Source organism: Chrysochloris asiatica, unplaced genomic scaffold (assembly GCF_000296735.1).
Source record: "Chrysochloris asiatica unplaced genomic scaffold, ChrAsi1.0 scaffold00038, whole genome shotgun sequence".
Classification (NCBI taxonomy): Eukaryota; Metazoa; Chordata; class Mammalia; order Afrosoricida; family Chrysochloridae; genus Chrysochloris; species Chrysochloris asiatica.
Window position 1 is genome coordinate 12,733,875 of NW_006408556.1, and position 20,586 is coordinate 12,754,460.

Consider the following 20,586-nt stretch of genomic DNA (forward strand, 5'->3'; position numbering starts at 1 on the left):
CTCCTTATCCCCACTCCTGTGAAGTCTTAGCCAGAGCTACAAGACAAGAAAGGGAAATTAAAGGAATCCAAACTGCCAAAGAAGAAGTAAAACTCTCTATTTGCAGATGACATGATCCTATACTTAGAAAATTCCAAAGACTCAGCAAGAAAATTATTGGAACTCATCAGTAAATTCAGCAAAGTGGCTGGGTACAAGGAACATATACAAAAATCAGTTGGATTCCTTTACACTAATAGAAAGCTCTGAAATGGAAATCAGGGAACAATACCATTTACAATAGCCACCCAAAAGATGAATAAACATAACCAGAGAAACAAAAGACCTGTACAAAGGAAGTTGTAAAACACTACTACAAGAAACCAAAAAAGACCTGCAGAAATGGAGGAATATACCCTGCTTGTGGATAGGAAGATTTAACATTGTGAAAATGTCAACACTACCCAAAGCAATCTATAGATACAGTGATGTCCCAATCCAGATTCCAACACCATTCTTTAAACAGATGAAAAAAAAAAAAAAAATCATCAACTTTAAACGGAAAGGAAAGAGACTCCAGATAAGCAAAGCATTACTAAAAAAGAACAAAGTCGGTGGCCTCTCACTTCCTGATCTCAAAACCTACTACACAGTCACAGTAGTCAAGACAGCCTGGTATTGGTGCAGTGAAAGACACATGATTCATAGAACAGAATTGAAAATCCAGAAATAAATCCATCCACCTACGGTCAATTGGGAGTCCTGGTGTAGTGCTGCAGGATAGTGCTCTGGACAGAAAGATCAGCTTGAGCCTCAAAGTCAGTGATTCAAACCCACCAGCCACTCTTTGGAAACCTTACACAGGGTCCCTATGAGTCAGAACTGAGTTGACAGCACTTAACAACAACAACAACAACAGTTAGTTGATCTTCTTTGTTGAAAAATAGTATGGTGCTTTCTCAAAAACTTGGAAATAAAAATACCCTATGACCCAGCAATCCCTCATTGATATATGTCCTCAAAACATAAACGCTGTGACTCAAACAGATCTATACACACCCATAGTCATTGCAACATTATTCACAATAGCAAACAGACGGTGACAGCCTAAAACAGCCATCCAACAGAAGAATGATTAAACAAAATTTAGCACATTCACACAGTGGAATACTACGCATTGTTGAAGAATAACAATGAATCTGGAAACACCTCATAACGCGGGTGAACTTGGAGGATATTATGCTGAGTGAAAGTAATCAATTACAATATGACAAATATTGTATGAGACCATTATTATAAAAAGTTAAGGACATGTTTTCTTGATAAAAGAAACATTCAATGATGGTTACGGGGAGTAGGGAAAGGAGGGAATTATTCCAAGGGCTAGAAGGTAGACACAAGCTAACATGGATGAAAGGGCAGGCAGTATACAACAAGAAGGAGGTTGTCAGAGGAAAGATGAAGGCAGCAGGAGACACAGGGAGGAGTGCAAGAGTTAAAGGAAATAGAGGTAAATACTGTTAAGTATTTGGTAGCGTAGTGGTTACGAATCGGGCTGCGAACCTTAAGGTTAGCGGTTCGAAACTACCAGCCGCTCCGCGGGAGAAAGATGAGGCTTTCTACTCCCGTAAGGATTTACACCCTCGGAAACCCTGTACAGGGTCGCTATGGGTCGGAACCGACTCGACGGCACTTAACAACAACAACCACAACTGTTAAGTGAAAGGAGCTCTGATAGTGTAGTGGTTACGAATCGGGCTGCTAACCTCAAGGTCGGCAGTTGGAAACTATCAGCTGTTCTGCAGGAGAAAGATGAGGCTTTCTGCTCCCATAAAGATTTGCAGCCTTGGAAACCCTGTGCGGGGGTCGCTGTGAGTCCCAGTACTTAACAACAGCAACTGTTAAGTGATGGTACATGGAGGGGATTGTAATCCTTGTAATGAAACAAACCATATGATTTGTTGAATGTAAAACTGATGATCTGCCTATAAACCTTCACTCAATTCACAATAAAAAGTTTAAAGAAAGAAAAGAATTTGAGTCCTGTTGCACATTTTTCTCCCATTCTGTAAAGATCCATCTATTATGGCCCTAATCAAGCTTTTTGTCATTCAAATCGCTGCTCCAATGTCACCTACCCAGTGAGATCTCCCTGACATGCTCATTCCAGCTGCCATCACTCAATTACATTACCTATTTTACACTTTCTTCAAAGTTATCTCTTCCCTGAAAGTAATTGGCTAATTTTATTAATTTACTGGTTAGTGGCTCACCCTCTAAAGAATGTCAAACCCTGCGGGTAGGAGCCTTGTTGGTCTTGATTATTGCTGTGTTCCTAGCACCTACAACAATGCCGAGCACAGAGCAGGTGCTCAATAAATAGTTGTTGAATGAGGAAATGAAGTAACAACCCCCCTGGTCTGAGCCCCAGGACTCCTCATAGGAGGCCTGCCCCTTCAAGCCCCACAAATGCACCTTCCCTGACCTCTCCAATTTAGCCCCTTGTCTAACTTACACCTCTCTTCTAACAACCCAATTCTTCCCTTCCCAACACACCCCAGACTAATGCCTGGCCCACATGTCCCTTCTTTTCCTATGCCCTGCTCAACTTTCTGGTCCACCTCCTTCAGGAAACATTCCTACATTGCCCAGCTGCTGCTGTGAAAATCATTGCAACTTAAGTTTGAACTGTACGCCAAGCACACACTGAGTGCCTTATGTATGTTTTCTTATTTACCTCTCAAACATTGTAAGTGTTATTTGCTCCACTTAATAGATGAAGAAACAGGTTCAGATAAGTTGTGTTATCTGCCCAAGGTCATACAGCTATCAAATGTCTTATGTGAGCTCCATTTCTCTAACTAGACTTTGTTTGTCAGGAGCCAGAGTTTGTCAGGACTCAGCTTCATAACCCCACTTTTCTATTTGGGTCCTGTGTGTTCAACATTTGCTTGGGTTAATGCGTCAGACTCTAAAGCCTTTGAACTGCAAGGTCGGCAGTTTAAGCTCACCACCTACTCCTTGGAAACTCTACACAGGGTCACTATGGGTCAGAATTGACTTGACAGCACTTAACAACAACAACAGCTTGGTGTAGAACTGCAGCATAATGCACTGGATCACAAGGTCAGTCTGAACCACAGGACCGGTAGTTCAAACTCACCAGCTGCTCCTTGGAAACCCCATACAGGGTCCCTATAAGTCAGAACTGACTCCACAGCACTTAACAACAGCAACAATACTTGGGTATCACTCTTATCAGGGTTGCTGTGAGTCCAAAGCAACTCGAAGCCAATGAGTTTAGCATAGCTTGAGGGAGGGTTCCCAGTGGTGCGGTGGCTAAGCTGTCAGCTACTAACAGAAAGGTCTGTAGTTTGAACCCACCAGCAGTTTTACTGGAGAAAGATGAGGCAGTCTGTTTCCATTAAAATGCTCAGCCTTGGAAACCCTATGGGACAGTTCTACTCTGCCCTATAGGGAAACTATGAATCAGAATTGAAGCAACGGGTATTTTAAAAATGTGTTATGTACTTGTGTGGGAATCCCGGAGTGGTACAAATAGTTAATGCACTTGAGTGCTAACAAAAAGGTTGGAGGTTTGAATCCACCCAAAGCATCTTAGAAAAATCCCTCTGGAGCACAATTCTGCTCACATACACATGGGATCACCATCACTCTATGGGAACTGGTTTGGGTTTTATTCTTGGGCTACAGTGTACCCTACTTCTCACCCTAATATATCAATACACTGTTATGTTCCCCAGGCCCCTTAGTCCCAGGGAGAAAGGGGCTTAAAAAGAAGAGTCCAGCACCTATGCAAAGGGACAAGGAGGCTCCAAGAACATCTGGTAAGTCTTCCACCCCTCCCCCAGCCCTCAGCTGCATGCGCCCCACCCTTGCCTGTATTGCTGCTCCCATCCTCCCTGAACTCTCTCCACATCATGAAGAGCCAAGATCGGATTGCGTTTATTTCTATTTTTATTTTTTCATGTAATAAATTTATTTACAAACATAACCAGTATGCCATATAAATTCAACAGATTTTTATTCAGTTTTCAGAGGTTGTATGCTCTTCATATCTGTTTCATAGAAGCATTTAAACTTCCTTTTTTTTTTTTTAACTTTTATATTGTGAATTGAATTAAGGTTTACAGAACAGATCATCAGTCCCACATTTGACAAATCACATACTTCGTTTCATTACTATGATTGTAATCCCCTCCATGTACCATCAGTTAAAAATATTCACCTCTAGTCACTTTAACCTGGTGTGGCGATTTGGGTTAATGCACTGGACTGCAAAGTCATTTGAACTGCAAGGTTGGTGGTTCAAGCTCACCAGCTGCGTCTCAGAAACCCTATACAGAATCGACTCAAGGGCACTTAACAACAACAACATTCACATTAACACTTGCATTCCTCCCTGTGTCTTCTATTACCTTCAGCTTTCTTCTGCCAACCTCTTTCTTATTGTATTTTGCTTTTCCCTTCACCCAACTTAACATGTGTCTACCCTGGAGTCCTGGTGTGGCGCTGTGGGCTAATTCGTGAGACCACAAAGTCATTTGAACTGCAAGGTCGGTGGTTCAAGCTCACCAGCTGCTCCTTGGAAACCCTATACAGGGTCACTATGGGTCAGAATTGACTCAACAGCACTTAACAACAACAACAAAAACAACCCACTAGCCAGTGAATAATTTTCCCTCCCTCCCACCCCTGGCAACCATCATACAATGGTTCTTTTGTCAATAAAACCTTCTCATAACTTTTTTTTACAACAGTGCTCTCATACAATTTTTATCCTTTTGTGATTGACTAATTTCACTCAGCATAATGTCCTCCAGGTTCATCTAGGTTGTGAGATGTTTTGCAGATTCATCATTATTCTTCAATGTTGGGTAGTATTTCATTGCTTGTGTGTTCGAAAGTTTTTAACCATTCTTTTACTGATGGTCATTTAGGCTGTCTCCATCTTTTTGCTGTTGTGAATAGTGTTACAATGAACATGAGTGTGCATATATTTGTTTCTTTTTTTACAACTTTTTATTGTGAATTGAGTGCAGGTTTACAAGACAGATCATCAGTTTAACATTCAATGAATCATATACTTTGCCTCACTACATGGTTGCAATCCCCTCCATGCACCAACAGTTAACAGCATTTACCTCTATTCACTTCGACCACTGCATTTCCTCCCTGTGTCTCCCCGACACCCCCATCTTTCCTCTGCCAACCTCCCTCCAGTTCTATCTTGCCCGCCCATGTCAACGCATGTCTACCCTCTAGTGCATGTATCATTTTCTCCGCCCCTCAAAACTATCATAGATTGTTTCTTTTATCAAGAACCCCCCCTCTTTTTTTTATGTACAAAAAAACACACACAGGAATATGTAATCATTTAAACAACCAAAGGGCACGTTCTGCAATCCAGCCTCCTGCCCTCCAGCACACAGTCTTTCTCTCTCCATGAGTCTAGAGTCTTCAGCTGCTCTATCTCTTCATGTCATCAACTCTGCCTCCATCTCTGGTGTCACTGCTTCTTTGTTTAGGGTCCCACATTCCATTCACGTTCTTCTTTCTTGATGGTCCTAGGGTCCTCTGTTCCTGAAATATAAGATTAACTACTCACCCCTTTATGTTATACAACTTCTAACTTTACAGTTGTGACAATTGCAATTAGGCATGATAACAATTACTCACTATTGAATCAAATTAATCCTATCCCCATCTCCTTTCACCAGACTCATCTAGACAAGAGGAAAATTATTCAGTGGGGATTCTACCTTTCCCCTCACACTCTGAAACTAAACTCCCTCTTGAAAACTTGTAAGCCAGCTACTTTGTGCCTTTATAGTCTCCCCTACTACCAGCTGTTCCACGGGAGAAAGATGAGGCTTTCTGCTCCAGTAAAGATTTACAGCTTCAGAAACCCTGTACAGGGTCGCTATGAGTCAGAATCGACTTCACGGCACATAACAACAACCCTCATTTAGGTAGCCAGTGTATAAGTTGCCCATCACTATCTACCCTGTGTACTGAGGGGATAGATTTGATTCATGATGTGGATGTGCATGTTTGTTTTTTTGGTTTTTTTTAAGGATATATGCCAATTAGCATGACTGCTAGGTCACACAGTATTTCTATTTCCAACTTTTTGAGAACGCACCATACCATTTTCCACAGTAGATGCACCATGTTACAGTCCCACCAGCAGTATAGGAGGGTCCCAGTCTCTCCACACCCTCACCAACATTTGTTGTTTTCTGTTTTGTTTTTTACTTTGGTATTAATGCTAGAGTAAGATGATATCTCATTGTTGTTTTGATCTGTATTTCTATAATGATCATAAGCATTTCTTCATGTGGTTTTTTGGTTTTGTTTTTTTTTTTGCCACCTAAGTATCTTCTTTGGTGAATTGTCTGTTCATATTCTCTTCTCATTTTCTAATTGGATTATTTGTCAACATCTTTATTTCTTAAGTAATTATGTCTCACTCTAAAGAAAGGTGCAATGAATCTACTTTTGTGTATGTTGTTCTTTAGTGCCCTTGAGTCAGTTTCAACTCATAACAACCCTGTATAGAGTTTGAAAGCCTCATCTTTGTTCTGCAGGGTGGCTGGTGGGTTCAAACTGCTGACCTTGTAGTTCACAGTCCAGTGCCTGTCCTACCGTGCCACTGTGCTCCCCAAAAGAACAGTCATTGTAATTAGTACTTGCCACTTTTTTTCCACCAAAAATGGCAACATTTCCCCTGGGCCCTCCTCATAGTGGCTTCTTTGGACCTCAGAGGTGGTTAGTCTCTGGGTGCTCTGTCCCAACATGGCGCTCGCTGATGTAGGCTCTGAGAAAGGAACAGAGATCAAAAGCAGAAGAAATGGAGGAACCAACTCCTGTGTTTAACCCCTTGTTTAGAATACATTGATATTCCTTTTCCTCAAACACTTAGAACCTCCATTTATCCCCCTCCTCACCTCTGACCCCTAGTTCCAAGCACACTTTTTCTTTTCTGTTTATTATTATTATTATTATTATTATTATTGTGAGGGGTAAAAGTTTACACAGCAAACCTGTTTTCCTTTCAACAGTTCATACTATTTTGTTTCACATCATTGCTCTCAATCCCCACTTGACCCACATCCTCCCTCTGTTTCCCATTTCTGTTCTTCCTCCTTGCCTAACCTTGGTGAAATGTCCCTAGGTAAATGCTGGCTCCCCTCCTTTGTTTTCTGTTTTAACTTTTTTGTGTGTGAATTGAGTAGAGGTGTATAGAGCGGATTATCAGTTTTACCTTCCATGACTCATACACTTCATTTCATCTCATTGAAGGCAATCCCCTCCATGGAGCATCACAGATTCCACTTCCTCCCTGTGTTTCTTCTTTCCCTTCCTCCTTCTTTCCCAGCCCTTCTGAACTTTGTCCTAGGTAAATGCTGCTCTTTGATCACCAATGGTTGATTAGTCTAAGGAATTCATACCTCCCTAGTGTTATTGTTCCCTTTATAAATCGATTATTTGGCGGAAATTTGTGCCACAGGAGTGAGTTTATTTCCAGACCTGAAGGGTAGCGAATGGCCATAGCCAATCTCTGTCTGACCAGTAAGTCTGGTCTTTGTGATTTTGAGTTTTGTTCCACATTTTCTCCCACTCCATCCAGGACCTTCTAATGTGATCCCTTTCAGAGCACTTGGTAGTGGCAGCTGGGCACCATCGAGTTCTTCTGGTGTCAGGGTCATGGAGACTGATGTTTGTGTGGCCTAGTAACACACTGGACTAATTGTTTCCACACATCTTTGATTTTCTTCACACGTCTTTCCTCTGGATGAGAAGAGACCAATCATTACACCTTAGATGGCTATTCTTGAAGACCCCAATCACAACTCATCAAAAGTAGGGTGGAGAACACTGTCCTTGGGACATTATGTCTCCTGAGACTGTGGTCCTGAGCCTTCAGGTCCTATGACTCATTCCCTCAAGGTGTTTGATTTTATCTATGAAGTTGTCATAACGTTGATCCCCTATGCTCCACCACATTCATGGATATATTTTCAGTATCGGGAAATGCATGTGTAGAAGGATCATCTGTCAAACCTGTGTATATTCATGGGTGTGCTCCTCCTCTCCCTCCCACATCCATTCAACCTGTGTGTCTATTCACACCTCTACTCATAGATCACCATACTTGCAGAACTGCCAACCACACTTTTCCTGGGGCCTTCTTCCCAAGAGAAGATCTAAGTCAAGTGAAAAGTGGAGGTTGAAGAAGCAACAGGGAAGAAGCCCCCAAGAGACCATGCTTCTCCAGTCAAAGGTGCAGAACAGAGGGAGGAGACAGTTGAGGAAACCCCCTTCAATCAGTACGCACCCAAGTGATGCTGGTACCCCCCAAAACTGCATATTAGCTCATTAATTATATTAATAATCCCTTAAGAATGAGCATAATAACAACTTATTTATTTCCGGGGCCTGAGTTACACTTTTGCACACCTGACCACCCCAGCAACTTTGCAAGGGAGACAAGGGGGAGGGATTCCCATTCCTGGGGATACCAACACCCAGAGATACCTAAAAAGATTATCTTCTGTTGAGCAGGACAAGTGGCAGAAAAGACACTGCAGAAAACAGGGAGACTTCTTAACAGCCACTGGGCAGACAGAAAGAAGCTTCTGAAAGAGTTGATACTGTAGCCTGAACCCTCATGATCCATCCCCAACAGAACCTCCTCCCAGACCCTTCTCTCTGACACCGCCAGTCGTCCATCTCCACTCTCCCTCCATCCCCCTGTTCACACTGAGAGGGACAGAGTTAGATGAATGGACCATTGTGGATTTTGATTTAAAAAGTCAAGCACTGCAATATAAGATGGGGTGTAGGGGTGGAGATCACCGCTGTTGATTGCTGTTGCATGCCATTGAGTCCGTTCTGATTCACAGCGACTTGGATTTCTGTAAATCTTTAAGGGAGTAGAAAGCCTCATCTTTCTCCTATTAGCAGCTCAACTCATAATCAACTACACTACCAGAGCTCATGTAGAAGAACCTGATAGTTTTAAGTCAACTTTAAGGTCCCAAGTTTCTCTTTGTGGTGTGACAGGTTTGTACTCAACTATTAAACTAATGGTTGGTGATTTGAATCCATCTGGTGGCACCACAAAAGGAAGACCAGCGCTCTGTTCCTGTAAAGATTACCATCTATGGGTTCTGCTCTACAGCACATGAAGTTGCCATGAGTCAGAATTGACCCAATGAGAAAGCAGGCCTGGGTCTTTTGGGTTTTAAGGTCCCAAGAGCCAGCAGGGCCAGTAAAATCAATGCCAACTGGGGCTGCATTTTGTTGTTGTGAAGTGCCGTCGAGTTGGTTCCGACCCATAGCAACCCTGTATAGGGTTTCCAAGGAGCAGCTGGTGAGCTTGAACCACCAACCTTGCAGTTCAAATGGCTTTGCAGTCTGGCATATTAACCCACAGCACCATACCTGGCACAAGGAAGGTGTTGGGCTTGGTTATGGGGGGTTAAACTGGAACACAACTGAGTGGACACCTTGTGCTAGAAAGAACAAACTTTAGGTGAAAATAATTTTTTATTCTAGGTCAGTTGCCATGGTGTATGATGGACAGATAGGATCTTATTTAATCCGTGAGGAAACTGAGGCACAAAGAAGTCAAGTGATCAGCAAATACTGATGCCAAGTTTCACAGTTCAGCATCCTTGACAGAGAGGGCAAAATGAGGGCCCAAAGGGAGGAAAGGTGGTCATTTTATAAGACCAAGGTACAGAGTTTGTAAGGTAGGGAGTGCCGGGGTGAACAGCTCCAGAAATCTTGTCAAAAAGATCCCCAGGTGTTCCTAGCAGACCCACCAGCTCCAAGGTTCTATCTTGGACTCTGATCTGTGAGCACAGCTCCATGGGCACCAAGTCAATTCTGGTTTGTGGTGGTACTATGGCAAAGAGTAGAATGGCTCCTTAAGGTTTCTAAGACTATAAATCTTCATAGGAGCAGTGCGTTGTCTTTCTCCTATGGAGCAGCTGGTAGGTTCAAACTACTCACCTTGCAGTTAGCAGCCCAACAAATAGTCCTCTAGTTTACCAGGCTCTCCCTATCCCTGTGCCTCAGGCCTCTATGGCCCCTCTTTAGAAACCATCCTCCCAAGACTCTCAATATTAAGATATAGGTCAGAGAGCCCCCCAGAGCCCAGGGAGGTCCCAACCCGACCTGATGGAGCCTCTTTGGAAGCGAAGTTGCTCCTCAGGATAGGGATGTCTGGGCAGGCCCCTTCCTACACACCTGCTGGTTCCTCCCACTCTCAGAATGGAAGCCACTCCTGAGGAATCACAGGAGTACAATAGAGGGAGCTGGGATGGAGGGTGGGCAATAGGGCAGGCCCTCAGGGAGAGCAGGTTCACCTTGTTATTAAGCAGGCAGGGCCCTGGCCTGGAATTCAGAGATTCCTGAGTGGGAATGCTGGAATGTGGCCCCTTGCTGTGACTGCCCCTCCCCTCCTGTGTGTGTGTGTGTGTGTGTGTGTGTAAAGGCACCTAACAGTCCACTCTCCCTGCGGCCCACCTAGGGAAGCACACAGCCCCTTTAGGCCAGGCTGGGAGCAGTTGTGGAAGAAAGATACACAACTGACCAGCTAACCAGTCTACCAGCCGACCCACTGACCAGCCAAGCATCCAGCCCCAACTCAAGCCACTAATCAATTTTGTGGCCTGAGGCAAGTCCTTTCACCTCTTGGCCTGTTTCCTCCTCTGTGCGGTGAAGATAACAATCCCACCCAGAGAGCAGGACAGAGATAAAAGGTCCACAGTGTTTATACCGCTGTAAAGTGCTATTACCCAGAGTGGGCTCTGGGCAGGCCCCTCCTGGTCTGACCTGAAATGTCACTCCTGGACAGGATGCTGGGCCCCATCCTATGTGGAGGGCAGCCTGGGGGTGTGGGCAGGGCCTGCTTCTGCAGGACAGAAGTGAATACTCAGCAAACACGCTCCAGTTGGGGATGATCTTTGAACGATGGGGGTGATGGAAACTGATCCCATCTGCGCACCACACCCTGATGTCAGCAGGACGGGCTCTTGGGCACCATTCCCACCGCCCTTCCCTCCAGGAAAGGAGCCACACACACCCCACCTCCCTGCCAGAGGAAAATTCCTACAGCAGACCTTGTGGGTCAGAGGCAGTGCCCCGGGGAAGGGACACAAGAGGTTGGGGGCCACACTGCACACTGGAAGCCAATTCCAGGGGCACCCCCCACATTGAGGCAGTTAGCACTTACTCTAGAGGGGGAGCCCAAGGGAAGACCAAGGTCTGGTGACCCCAGAGAATGAGGTAACTGCTCCTTCTTGCACTGGAAAGAGGCAGCAATAGGCCCAAGGTCTGACGTACTGACTACTGGGTACTTTTTGCCTCTGGAGCAGTTGGGGTGTGAATACAGCATGCTTACAGCTGTCTGTTTCCAATTGGAGTCACCTTCATCTTCTCATTGGCTACTTCCCACAGCTGGTGCCATGTTTTCCAGGTGCAAACATCTGAGGACCACTTGGGGTAATCAAATGCTTAAGGTAGCAAAGATGGCTCCTTTGATCCCCCTTCGCAGTGACAGCATCTGTCCATGAGTAAGGAGGGTCCTGAGCAGAGCTGAAAATCCCAAACAAGGCACGGCCCAGACCTGCTATCTTAGCAGTGCCATTTTGAGGGACCACTGCTCCCGACTTTGGAGGCCAGATGGTGGGGTGGGGGTCGTGTGGGAGAACACCAAGGATATGGAATTGAGCTGCCTGGGTAAGCCACCCAGAGAGCAGCATGGAAAACAATACAATGAATCTAGCCTGCAGCAGGGATTCCTCTGACCCAGTGATGAAACGGAAGTGGAGTAGGGTTTGGTGCCAGCTTTGGGGTTCTGGTAACTACCCTCTGGGGCCCTGCTGACTATCAGAGGAAGGGCCTCACTCACATCCTGCTGTGCCCATTCCTTGTTCAGTTTCCCTGATAGAGGTGACACGCAAGGCCAGGGGATTCTAGAAACTGTTCTGTCCAATCCCCATTCAGGGAAGGGGGCCCAGGTGTTCTGGGCAGCAGGAGAGATGGGGAGGAAGGTAGGTGGGGCAAGTCCTAGTCCACTCCCCCTACCCCCCCCCCCCCCACACACACTGACACACAAACCTATTTACCTTGTGAAGAAGACAGTCCAGCTTGCTCCACAAGGACTACAGACAAGGCTTATCCTTGTCTAGAATAAACCTCTCACTGCCCACCTAGGGCAAATGGCTTAGCACAGAAACTGGATTTCCTTTAGATCAACCGTCCAGGGGTTTGAGATAGACACGGTCTCAGAGGAAGGGAGACAGGGTAAAGGAGGGAGAAAGAGGACCCCTCAGGACAGGGAGAAGGAGCCCTGGCAGACCCGGGCTTCTAGGCATGTTGTCGTACGGCTCTGTGAAGTCCTCCCCACTGAGGAAGGGTAGGAGGTACCCTAGGAGTCCACACCTGGGAGTCAGTTCCCTGGGAAAATCACGTTTTGCAAGTCAGATGATCTAGTAATATATTATATGGTGCTGCGTTCTGTCCATTTCTATCCTGGGGCTTTTTGTAAAGTCCTGTTTAAACATTCCAGCCTTGACCTAGCTGTGCTGGAGGGCACCAAAGGGGGTACAGTGCCCCCTGGGGCCCTTGGGGTTGCAGGAGGGAGAATCTATGAGGCGTTCGAGAGAAGGTGGATTTTGCAGACTACTCTCCTGCCCACACTGCCTGCTCTCTGCCCACCTCAGAGGATCAGGGTTTTTCTCATAAGGGCAACTTCCCTCACAGATCCCCTTTCTGCACCTAGGGTCCTAAGGTTTGTTTGTCATTTTACTTCCAAAGAGCACCCATCTTTGGCAACTTTAAGCTCTGGGCCTGGGCCTCCCGCCTCCCAGAGGAAAAAAAGAGATGGTCAGAATTATCACAGGAACCAGAATCACCCCAAATTTCCCAGAATGACCCCTTGTGACCTATATCTATTGGGCCCTCCTTCTACTCCCGCTGTAGAACACAGCCAGGCAGGATTCCAGAAGAAGCGACATCATCTACTGAGCCAGAATTTAAAAATAATTATAATATTAATAATAAATATGTTAAATTACATTTAAAACAATAAATAGAAAAATAAACTGATAAATAAAACCAACAGGTACAAAACGTTTCAAAATTTCAACCAAAAAAAAAAAAAAAAATCCACACATACACAGAGACAGACAGACAGACAGACATAGTGGCAGGGTGGACATATGGGAAGGTGCTAAATGCCATCGTGGGAGCCCTTCACAGTTTACATCTTGGCTCTCTCCTTGCCTGGTTACCCTCTTCTCTCCCCAGCTCGGAGGCCAAGAGACTCAATGGCTGATATCTTTGGGGACCCCACCCAGCATGGTCTCACCTCAGTGCCTTTCTGCAGAGCAACCCTGAACCCTGGGGGTGGGTTGGGGGGACAGGAGCCTGAGGCGGAGGTGGGACAAGGTGGAGCGGGGGTTGCTGAGGGCTGGGCTGTCCCTACAGAGGCAGGTCGGTGCTGTTGTGCCGGGTTTTCCTGGCGGTGCCATCATCTCGGGGCAGAGCCCTCTGCAGCTTGGACATGGCCACAGTCTTTTTGAGGTCAATCACGGCATAGGAGTCTGAGCTGCGAGCAGGGTTGGGGGTGGCTACAGGGGTGGGGAGGGCCGAGGGGTTCTGGGGCCCCTGGGGGTGGTCAGCAGCCCAGCCCTTCAGCTCTACCTGGATATAGTTGAGCTGCCTGGGGGGCTCAGGGCCTGGCCGGCGGAAATCGAAGTTGAAGACTCGTGGGGACCCACGGCAGCGTGCCAATGGCACAGGGAAGCTGCCGTGGCTGCGGATGGTGGCCCGGGTGCTGGTGGGCTTCTGCAGTGGGGTCTCGTCCTCCTCACAATCAGGGAAGCCATTGGAGGAGGGTGTAAGCCCATCCCTCGAGTCCCCATCATCCCCAGGTCCCTCCCCCAGCTGCTGGGCTTGGCTCTCCCACACGGGGGGTAAGGAGGGCATGTTTTCATAGTGCAGCAGGGTAGCCCGGCGGTGGGCGAGGCCATTCCAGCTGGGCTCCTCTGGACTCAGTCTCCAGCCGGCCCCTCGTCGCAGGCCTCCGCTGATATTCTCGTAGGTGCACTTGGGTTGGGCAGGGCACTCAGAAGCGCCTTCGTTGTTGTTGTGGTGGGGAGGGTCCTGCAGGCTAGGGCAGAGGCCCTGCCACTTCACCATGTGCCGCCGAGATGGAGGAGGGCCCAGCACAAACTTCACCTGGCCGGGCTGCAAGAAGACCTGAGGGTCCCGCTGGTCTGGGCCCCGGGCCTGTGAGGGGAAGGGAGCCCGTCCCTCAGGCAGGGGCTGCATGCAGTGCCGGCTCCTTCGGTGGTCATCCTCACTGGCCGGTGTGTTGACATAGGTGTGGGACTGGGCACAGGGAGGAGGGAGGAAAACGAGAGAGAGAGATGAGAGAAGAGAAGCAGCAGGCAGAAGAGCTGGCACTCCAGGCCTCCCTTTCTGGGGACAGGAATGACCCCACCAACACTCTCCTTCTCCCTGGGATCCTTACTGGGAGGAGGCAGTCATATTTCCTGAGCCCCAAACCTTCCCGGCCCAAGGGGGCAGGGAGCAGGATATCTGCTTCTCACCTGTTCATCGGGGGCAATGAGGGCATGAGTGGACTCCTCCCCCAGTGAGGGGTGACGCAGACTGCTCGTCGAGGGGCGCTGGGGAGCTGAGAGCCTCGGGCCCTGGCCTGGACAGCCAGGGAAGCCATTGGAGAAGCTGGAGACGGTGTAGCCTAGCGCTGGGCACAGAAGAGACAAGCTTGGGAGGTGACAGTTACCTGCAACCCTGTGCTTTAGGCATCATGTTGTTGTTGTTGTTAAGTGCCGTCGAGTCGGTTCCGACCCATAGCGACCCTGTACAGGGTTTCCGAGGGTGTAAATCTTTACGGGAGTAGAAAGCCTCATCTTTCTCCCACGGAGCGGCTGGTAGTTTCGAACCGCTAACCTTAAGGTTCGCAGCCCAATTCATAACCACTACGCTCCTCTAATCAGAGAGGAGATACTCAGGGCCCTCAAGGTGGGTACCCCATTATCCTTTACCTTCTCTCTGTTCTTCAAACCCTACCCTTCTCCTCAAAGCTCAGTGTGAACCCCACCTTCTCCATTATACCTTCATCCAAAACACTGATGTAACACACCTTGTTAGTCCCTGGCTTGTCCTTTTGCCTCATTCTAGCTCTGCCAGAGAGCTCCCAAGGAACACCTCAAAAGCAAGGGACTGCATCGTCTGTCTGCTGTGCCCCTGCAGGCCAGCCCACAATACAGAGCTCAGTGAATGAGCACATGGAAAGTCTGCAAACTTCTCCAGCAGACGGCCACAGTCAGGGAGGCCAGCACCAGCAGCCGCAGGGCACGTGGTCTGACCCAGAGGCAGAAGTGAGGAAGCAAAGATGCTCCAGACTGTAGTGCCTATGGAAACCTACCTTCCTGTCCGCTCCCAACCACCCCTCACAACAAGGTGCAGGCCTCCAGCCTGAGTCGCCTGCAGAGCCCAGCCCAGGACTGACTTGCCCCAGTGGTAGTTCTGCTGTTGTCCGGCTGCCACTGCCCCACCTGCCAGCTGGACTCATGCTTCTGAGCATGTGTGGGTGCAGTGGGATGCCGAGAGTAGGCATCTACTCACTGTTGGGAAGCTGGGGGCCCCGAGGGAGGTCCAGCTCCGCAGGGCGGCTGTTGCGGGTTCCGATGATGGGCTCTTCCATCACACTGATGCTGTTGCACTGCATAAGATCTTGAAGGAGGTTGAAGATTTCCTCGGCCCGGGAACATTTGAACGCAAATATCCCTGGAGAAGGAGAGGAGGTGAGGCCCCTCCTGCCCTGTGCCCAGCAGGAAAGGACTCAAGGAACTCAACAGAAACACACACTCGGGAAACGTCCCACAACTCGTCTCACCTCTTCCAGAGCACCCCTCCCAGTTGTACCTCAGAGTCACAGCTACTGGGGGAGTTGGGCCCCAGTCCTCTCGCCTCTCCTACACTATTCATTGCCATTGTCTCCCATTATAGTCCCTCTGAGACGAAATCATTTCAGTATGGATGTGCGTGTGCAGAGGTGAGGGGAAGAAAGGCAAAAAGTCATGTCGAAAAGGCTAGAATTCACTGAGAATTCCTGGGTCCACCAGCCCCCTGCACCCACAAAAGTGAGCATCACCTGGGGCACTCATGCTCAGCTCAGCTGTGAGGGCAGGAGGGTCTGTTCATTACTTATTCACTGGGTACTTAGCCCAGTGCCTGGCCAGAGTGAAGGCCACCTAGGTGTGGGTTCCTGACTGGGAGCTTCAGCTCTGGCGCTGAAAGGAAAGAAGGCTGGAAGGAGTTGCACAGGACAACGTGGCAAGGCAATTGCATGACTCCTCAAGGCAGCCCAACTTAGAGCCTGTCATTCCGATGCAGCTTCTCAAGGTCCCTGGGAACAGCAGGGTAGTGTGGAATAGCAGATCTGTAACTCCCATCAAATGACAGGGTTGTTGTTGTTAAGTGCCATCGAGACGATTCTGATCCATTGCGACCCTATATAGGGTTTCTGAGGAGCAGCTGGTGAGTTTCCGATCTTGAGGTTCAAAGTGACTTTGCAGTCCAGTGCATTAGCCCACAGCAGGACTCCTAATGATACGGTGGGACCTTGGAAATAGGGTGTATGGGACGCTAACCTCTAACGGGGGGACTGGTTAGTTTTAAACCTAGACTGCTAGGTTTAAAAAGGCAGTCCTGGGGCGGCGCTGTAGGATCAGCACTGGACTGTTAACCACAAAGCTCGTGGTTCAAACCCACCAGCTCCTCCTTGGAAAGCCTACACAGGGTCTGCATGAGTTGGAACTGACTTGATGGCACTTAAAAACAACAACAACAGGTTTAAAAAGAGCCATCTCAGAAGCAAGAATAGACGCTCTCAGGACCATGAAGCAAGACGAGCCTCAAGCAGAATACGAGATCCCTTGAGAAAAGCGGGGCTGGCAGCAGCAGCAGCATAAAAGACAGAGCAATGGGCTTCCCAGCCCCGGGACCACAGAACACTGAGGTCCTGTGGGCAGGATGCTGCTTTGCAAAACTGGGTGCCCTCTGGGTATTTATCAGCAGTGCTAAAGGAGTTAGTAACACTTGCCAAGAGGTCACATGGTTGAAAGGCCCAAGACAAGAGTGAAGCATGCCTGTGAGCATGGCTGAGAAGAGGCACTCTTGAATAGTTTCTGATCCTGAATAACACTCTGGCAACTTCCCTTAGAAACCCCATAATCATGAGTATTGTCTGTTTATTCTGTGTGGCCACTGGAATGGACTGTTGAGTCCAGAAGAGAAGGAGAATGCCGTGTCAGATATAGAAGTAGAATGGCTGGTGTCAGAACAGGAGACAGAAGGGTGCAGGTATGTCTGAACTCTGCTTCATAGCAATCTGCCTTGGGCTGCTGGTTCTCCCCCTTCGCTCTTGTGAAGCCACAGGAGGTCAGACATGGCCCCACACCATTTTTGCAGCTGGGCTGGGCACCTGTGATGTAGAGGATCCCAAGATGCTCTTGGGACATTGGACCAGCCTGGGATTCTGTTGAGAAGAGTGGGAGTCCGCACTCAGGGAGGTTACTTGTGTGTATATGCACATCCCCACAACAAAGATAAACAGGACATGGCTGGTTTGCAGGAATGAGATGTGAAAGTTATAGCCTATCCTGGTAAGATCTGTCAAGGACTAGGAAAGGCTGGGAAAGCAGGGGTATTAGGAAAACCTGTGTGGGGCCTGAAGTAGCAGGTGGTGCAAACAGTAATACGCTTGTCTGTTAACCGAAAGGATGGAGGTTCAAGTCTACCCAGAGGTACATTGGAAAAAAGGCCTGATGATCTGCTTCCAAAACCTCAGCCACTGAAAACCCTATAGAGCACATGTGTCACCAAGAGTCAGAACTGACTCAATGGCAACTGGCTTTACTGGATGTTGGGGCCTAGGGCAGACCTGGGGTCCCAAGTATGAATCCAACACCACCAGGCACAGGGTAGACTTCCTCCTCCCCTGTCTGCTCACCCAGTATGACTATCACTGCTGTATGAGTTCTAAGGGCATGATGCATGGAAGAGGAGGCTTCTCCAGCAAGCTGTACCCTCCCCAGAGACTCACTGTCTTGCTGGCAGCTTCATCACAAAGTGGCTCATTCCACCTCTGCATATTCAGTCCCACACTGCACTTAGCACAACCCCACGCAGGACTCCTTTGGCAGAGCTCATGTCTAGATCCTGAAGGATAAGCCCAGATCAGGCCACTCCTTAAAGAGCTCTGGCTGCTTCCAGCCTTGAGCTCCCGGAACAGTCCCATGACACTCTGATCTCTGACTGCTGAGAAAGATGGGAAGAATGGAGGACACCTCACTGCCCACAGGTCAAGGGGAACAAAGATGAACCTCTCCAGGGTTGGCTGTATAGCAAAGCCCTAAGAGTCCTCCCACTCCAATCTCTCATCCCGTAGCCACTCAGCTCCAAGACACCAGAGCCGTCCTCCTGACCCTTTGTTCTTCTTGAGGCCCAGGATGTCTGGCTTTTATATAGGGGGCAACAAAGACCCTGGAAACTGGCTTAAGACATGGAGGAAGAGTCACTTGCTTTTGGCTGGCAGATCCTGCCAAGGGGCACGGGCCCTTTCCCATGAGCTATTCAATTAATGTGCAAAGGGACCCAGGCTGGAGCTGCAGGGACTGAAGAGAAGGAACACTGGCCCGGGAGTCTGCTGTGCCCTGAGCCAACACCCTCCCCCTCTGAGTAACAGCTGCCAAGTCTGCGAGCTGGGGTGGGGCTGGTACTTACCCTGGCCCGTCTGACACCGGCGGCCACTCTCAAAGGAGAAGAGATTGGAGTCATAGCCGTAGCGGCGTAAGCAGAGGTAGGGCCAGTGGACAGCCTCGCGCCGATGCAGGTGCAACACCAGCTCACTCTGGGTCAGCTCCATCACCCCAGAGCCCAGTTCCACCCCCTCGTCATCCACATTCGTTACCTGGGGGAAGGGGACAGAGGAGGTCAATGGCTGAGTCCATTGGTTACGGTTAGTGTTACAAATACAGGGCTGGAGCTGGGGTCTGAGGGTCTCACCTGATACTCTGACATGGACTTGGGGGATGTGCAAAGCAGTGCCAACAACCCACCACACTTCTTTGGGCAAATCCCTTCTTGCTGGACCTCACTTTTCCTCATTTGGACAGTAAGGGGGACAGTATTGATTAAATGACCTCCAAGGTATGACGCTGTAGGTCGGTTTGAATGGCAAGGTCAGAGGTTCAAACGTACCAGTGACTACTTGGAGTCGGAACTGACTCAACAGCACTCAACATCAACAAAGTCCAATGGTTAGATGACCAAAGTTAGATAACTTAGGATGATCCTTGCCTTTGTACCCAAGGACCAGATGTCAATAGAAAACCAGAGTTAAACTGTAAGTCTGAAATCTTAAGGTATATCAAGTCCAAGGCAGAACAGATAGACTATCTTCCCACTGTATGGCCTTGCTGAGGGCGCCCTCTTCTGGCGAGCAAGGACAGGCTCTGTCTCAACATGCCATGCTACAAAACAGGGGCTCCCCCTATAGGGAGATAAGGGGGAGGGGTAGTAGGCGTCCATGCAGAGGTCCTTTGGGCCTGGCTTCACTTCTCAAAGCAAATGGCAAACATGTACTCAATACTTACTATGTGCTGAGTCCTACTGTAAATGCTCTGTATAGACATGTTAACTCACAAATGTAGGCTAGGAAGAGCCAGGGCTGGAGGCCAGGGTTTCCAGCTCCTGAGCTTCAGAAGCTCAAACTCATGGGTCCCCCATGATTGGTATGAAGAGAATGGAGACCCACGGTGGAAAGAGACGGCATTTGACCTTTTTGGTGAGTTTATGGCTGGCTGGCAGCTTTTCCCCATCTCCTCAAACTTACCTCTGGCCTTTCTTCATGCTTTACACATACTAACTCACAAACTTAGATGTTTGCTCTTCTCTCCCAAAAAGTTCTATGTAAAGTTACAGAGGCGTCCCTGGGAGGTGCAAAACATCTAACCATGCTGAAAGGTTGGAGTTTCGCATCCACCCACAGCATTTCAGAAGAAAGGCCCCGGCAAGGCAAGCTACTTTGAAAACCACAGCCACTGGAAACCCTATGGGGCACAGTTTTACTCTAACACACGTGGGGTCCCCATGAGTTGGAGAAGACTCAACAGCAACTAGTTTAACTGGTTTAAAGTTACAGAGATTCGCTGATCAGGGGAAGCGTTCTGAAAGCACATGTTTTACTACCATACGACAGCACCTCTGGATTCTTAGTAGTACTGACAGCTGCAAAAGCAGCTACGGCATGGGCCTCTTTTCCTCAGGCCACCTTGGAGACCCTGCACTGGAGAAGTCGTCATGAGCCCACAACCTCAGTCTGTCACTTCATCTCTGCTTGGGAAGCTGAGCAGGGCAAGGAGACCATGATGAGAACATGGGAAAGGAGGCGGTTGAGGGTACCTTGAACTTGGTAGGGTGGTTGTCGGGGATGCTGTCTCTGTTCAGGCAGCTGCAGCAGCTCCCCATGAT

At 48.3% G+C, this 20,586-nt stretch overlaps 1 protein-coding gene across 1 annotated transcript; it reads right to left on the minus strand.

Moving 5' to 3' along the window:
• Positions 1 to 13,500: 13,500 nt before the first annotated feature.
• FRS3 (fibroblast growth factor receptor substrate 3) lies at positions 13,501 to 20,583 on the minus strand. The gene is made up of 5 exons (XM_006860449.1): positions 20,518 to 20,583; positions 18,838 to 19,024; positions 15,676 to 15,837; positions 14,634 to 14,791; positions 13,501 to 14,412 (listed from the first exon to the last, which is right to left on the minus strand). Exons 1-5 carry the CDS (start codon positions 20,581 to 20,583, stop codon positions 13,501 to 13,503), a joined length of 1,485 nt encoding a protein of 494 aa, XP_006860511.1.
• Positions 20,584 to 20,586: the final 3 nt, after the last annotated feature.

What these genes read in the sequence shown, in the direction of transcription:
- FRS3 (XM_006860449.1), bottom strand. Translation starts at nt 20,583, where the DNA reads ATGGGGAGCTGCTGCAGCTGCCTGAACAGAGACAGCATCCCCGACAAC. An exon ending in GGGCCCCCAGCTTCCCAACA is followed by an intron (nt 14,792 to 15,675) that starts GTGAGTAGATGC and finishes TTCTGTGCCCAG; the next exon opens with CGCTAGGCTACACCGTCTCC. An exon ending in TCATTGCCCCCGATGAACAG is followed by an intron (nt 14,413 to 14,633) that starts GTGAGAAGCAGA and finishes CCCTGTGCCCAG; the next exon opens with TCCCACACCTATGTCAACAC.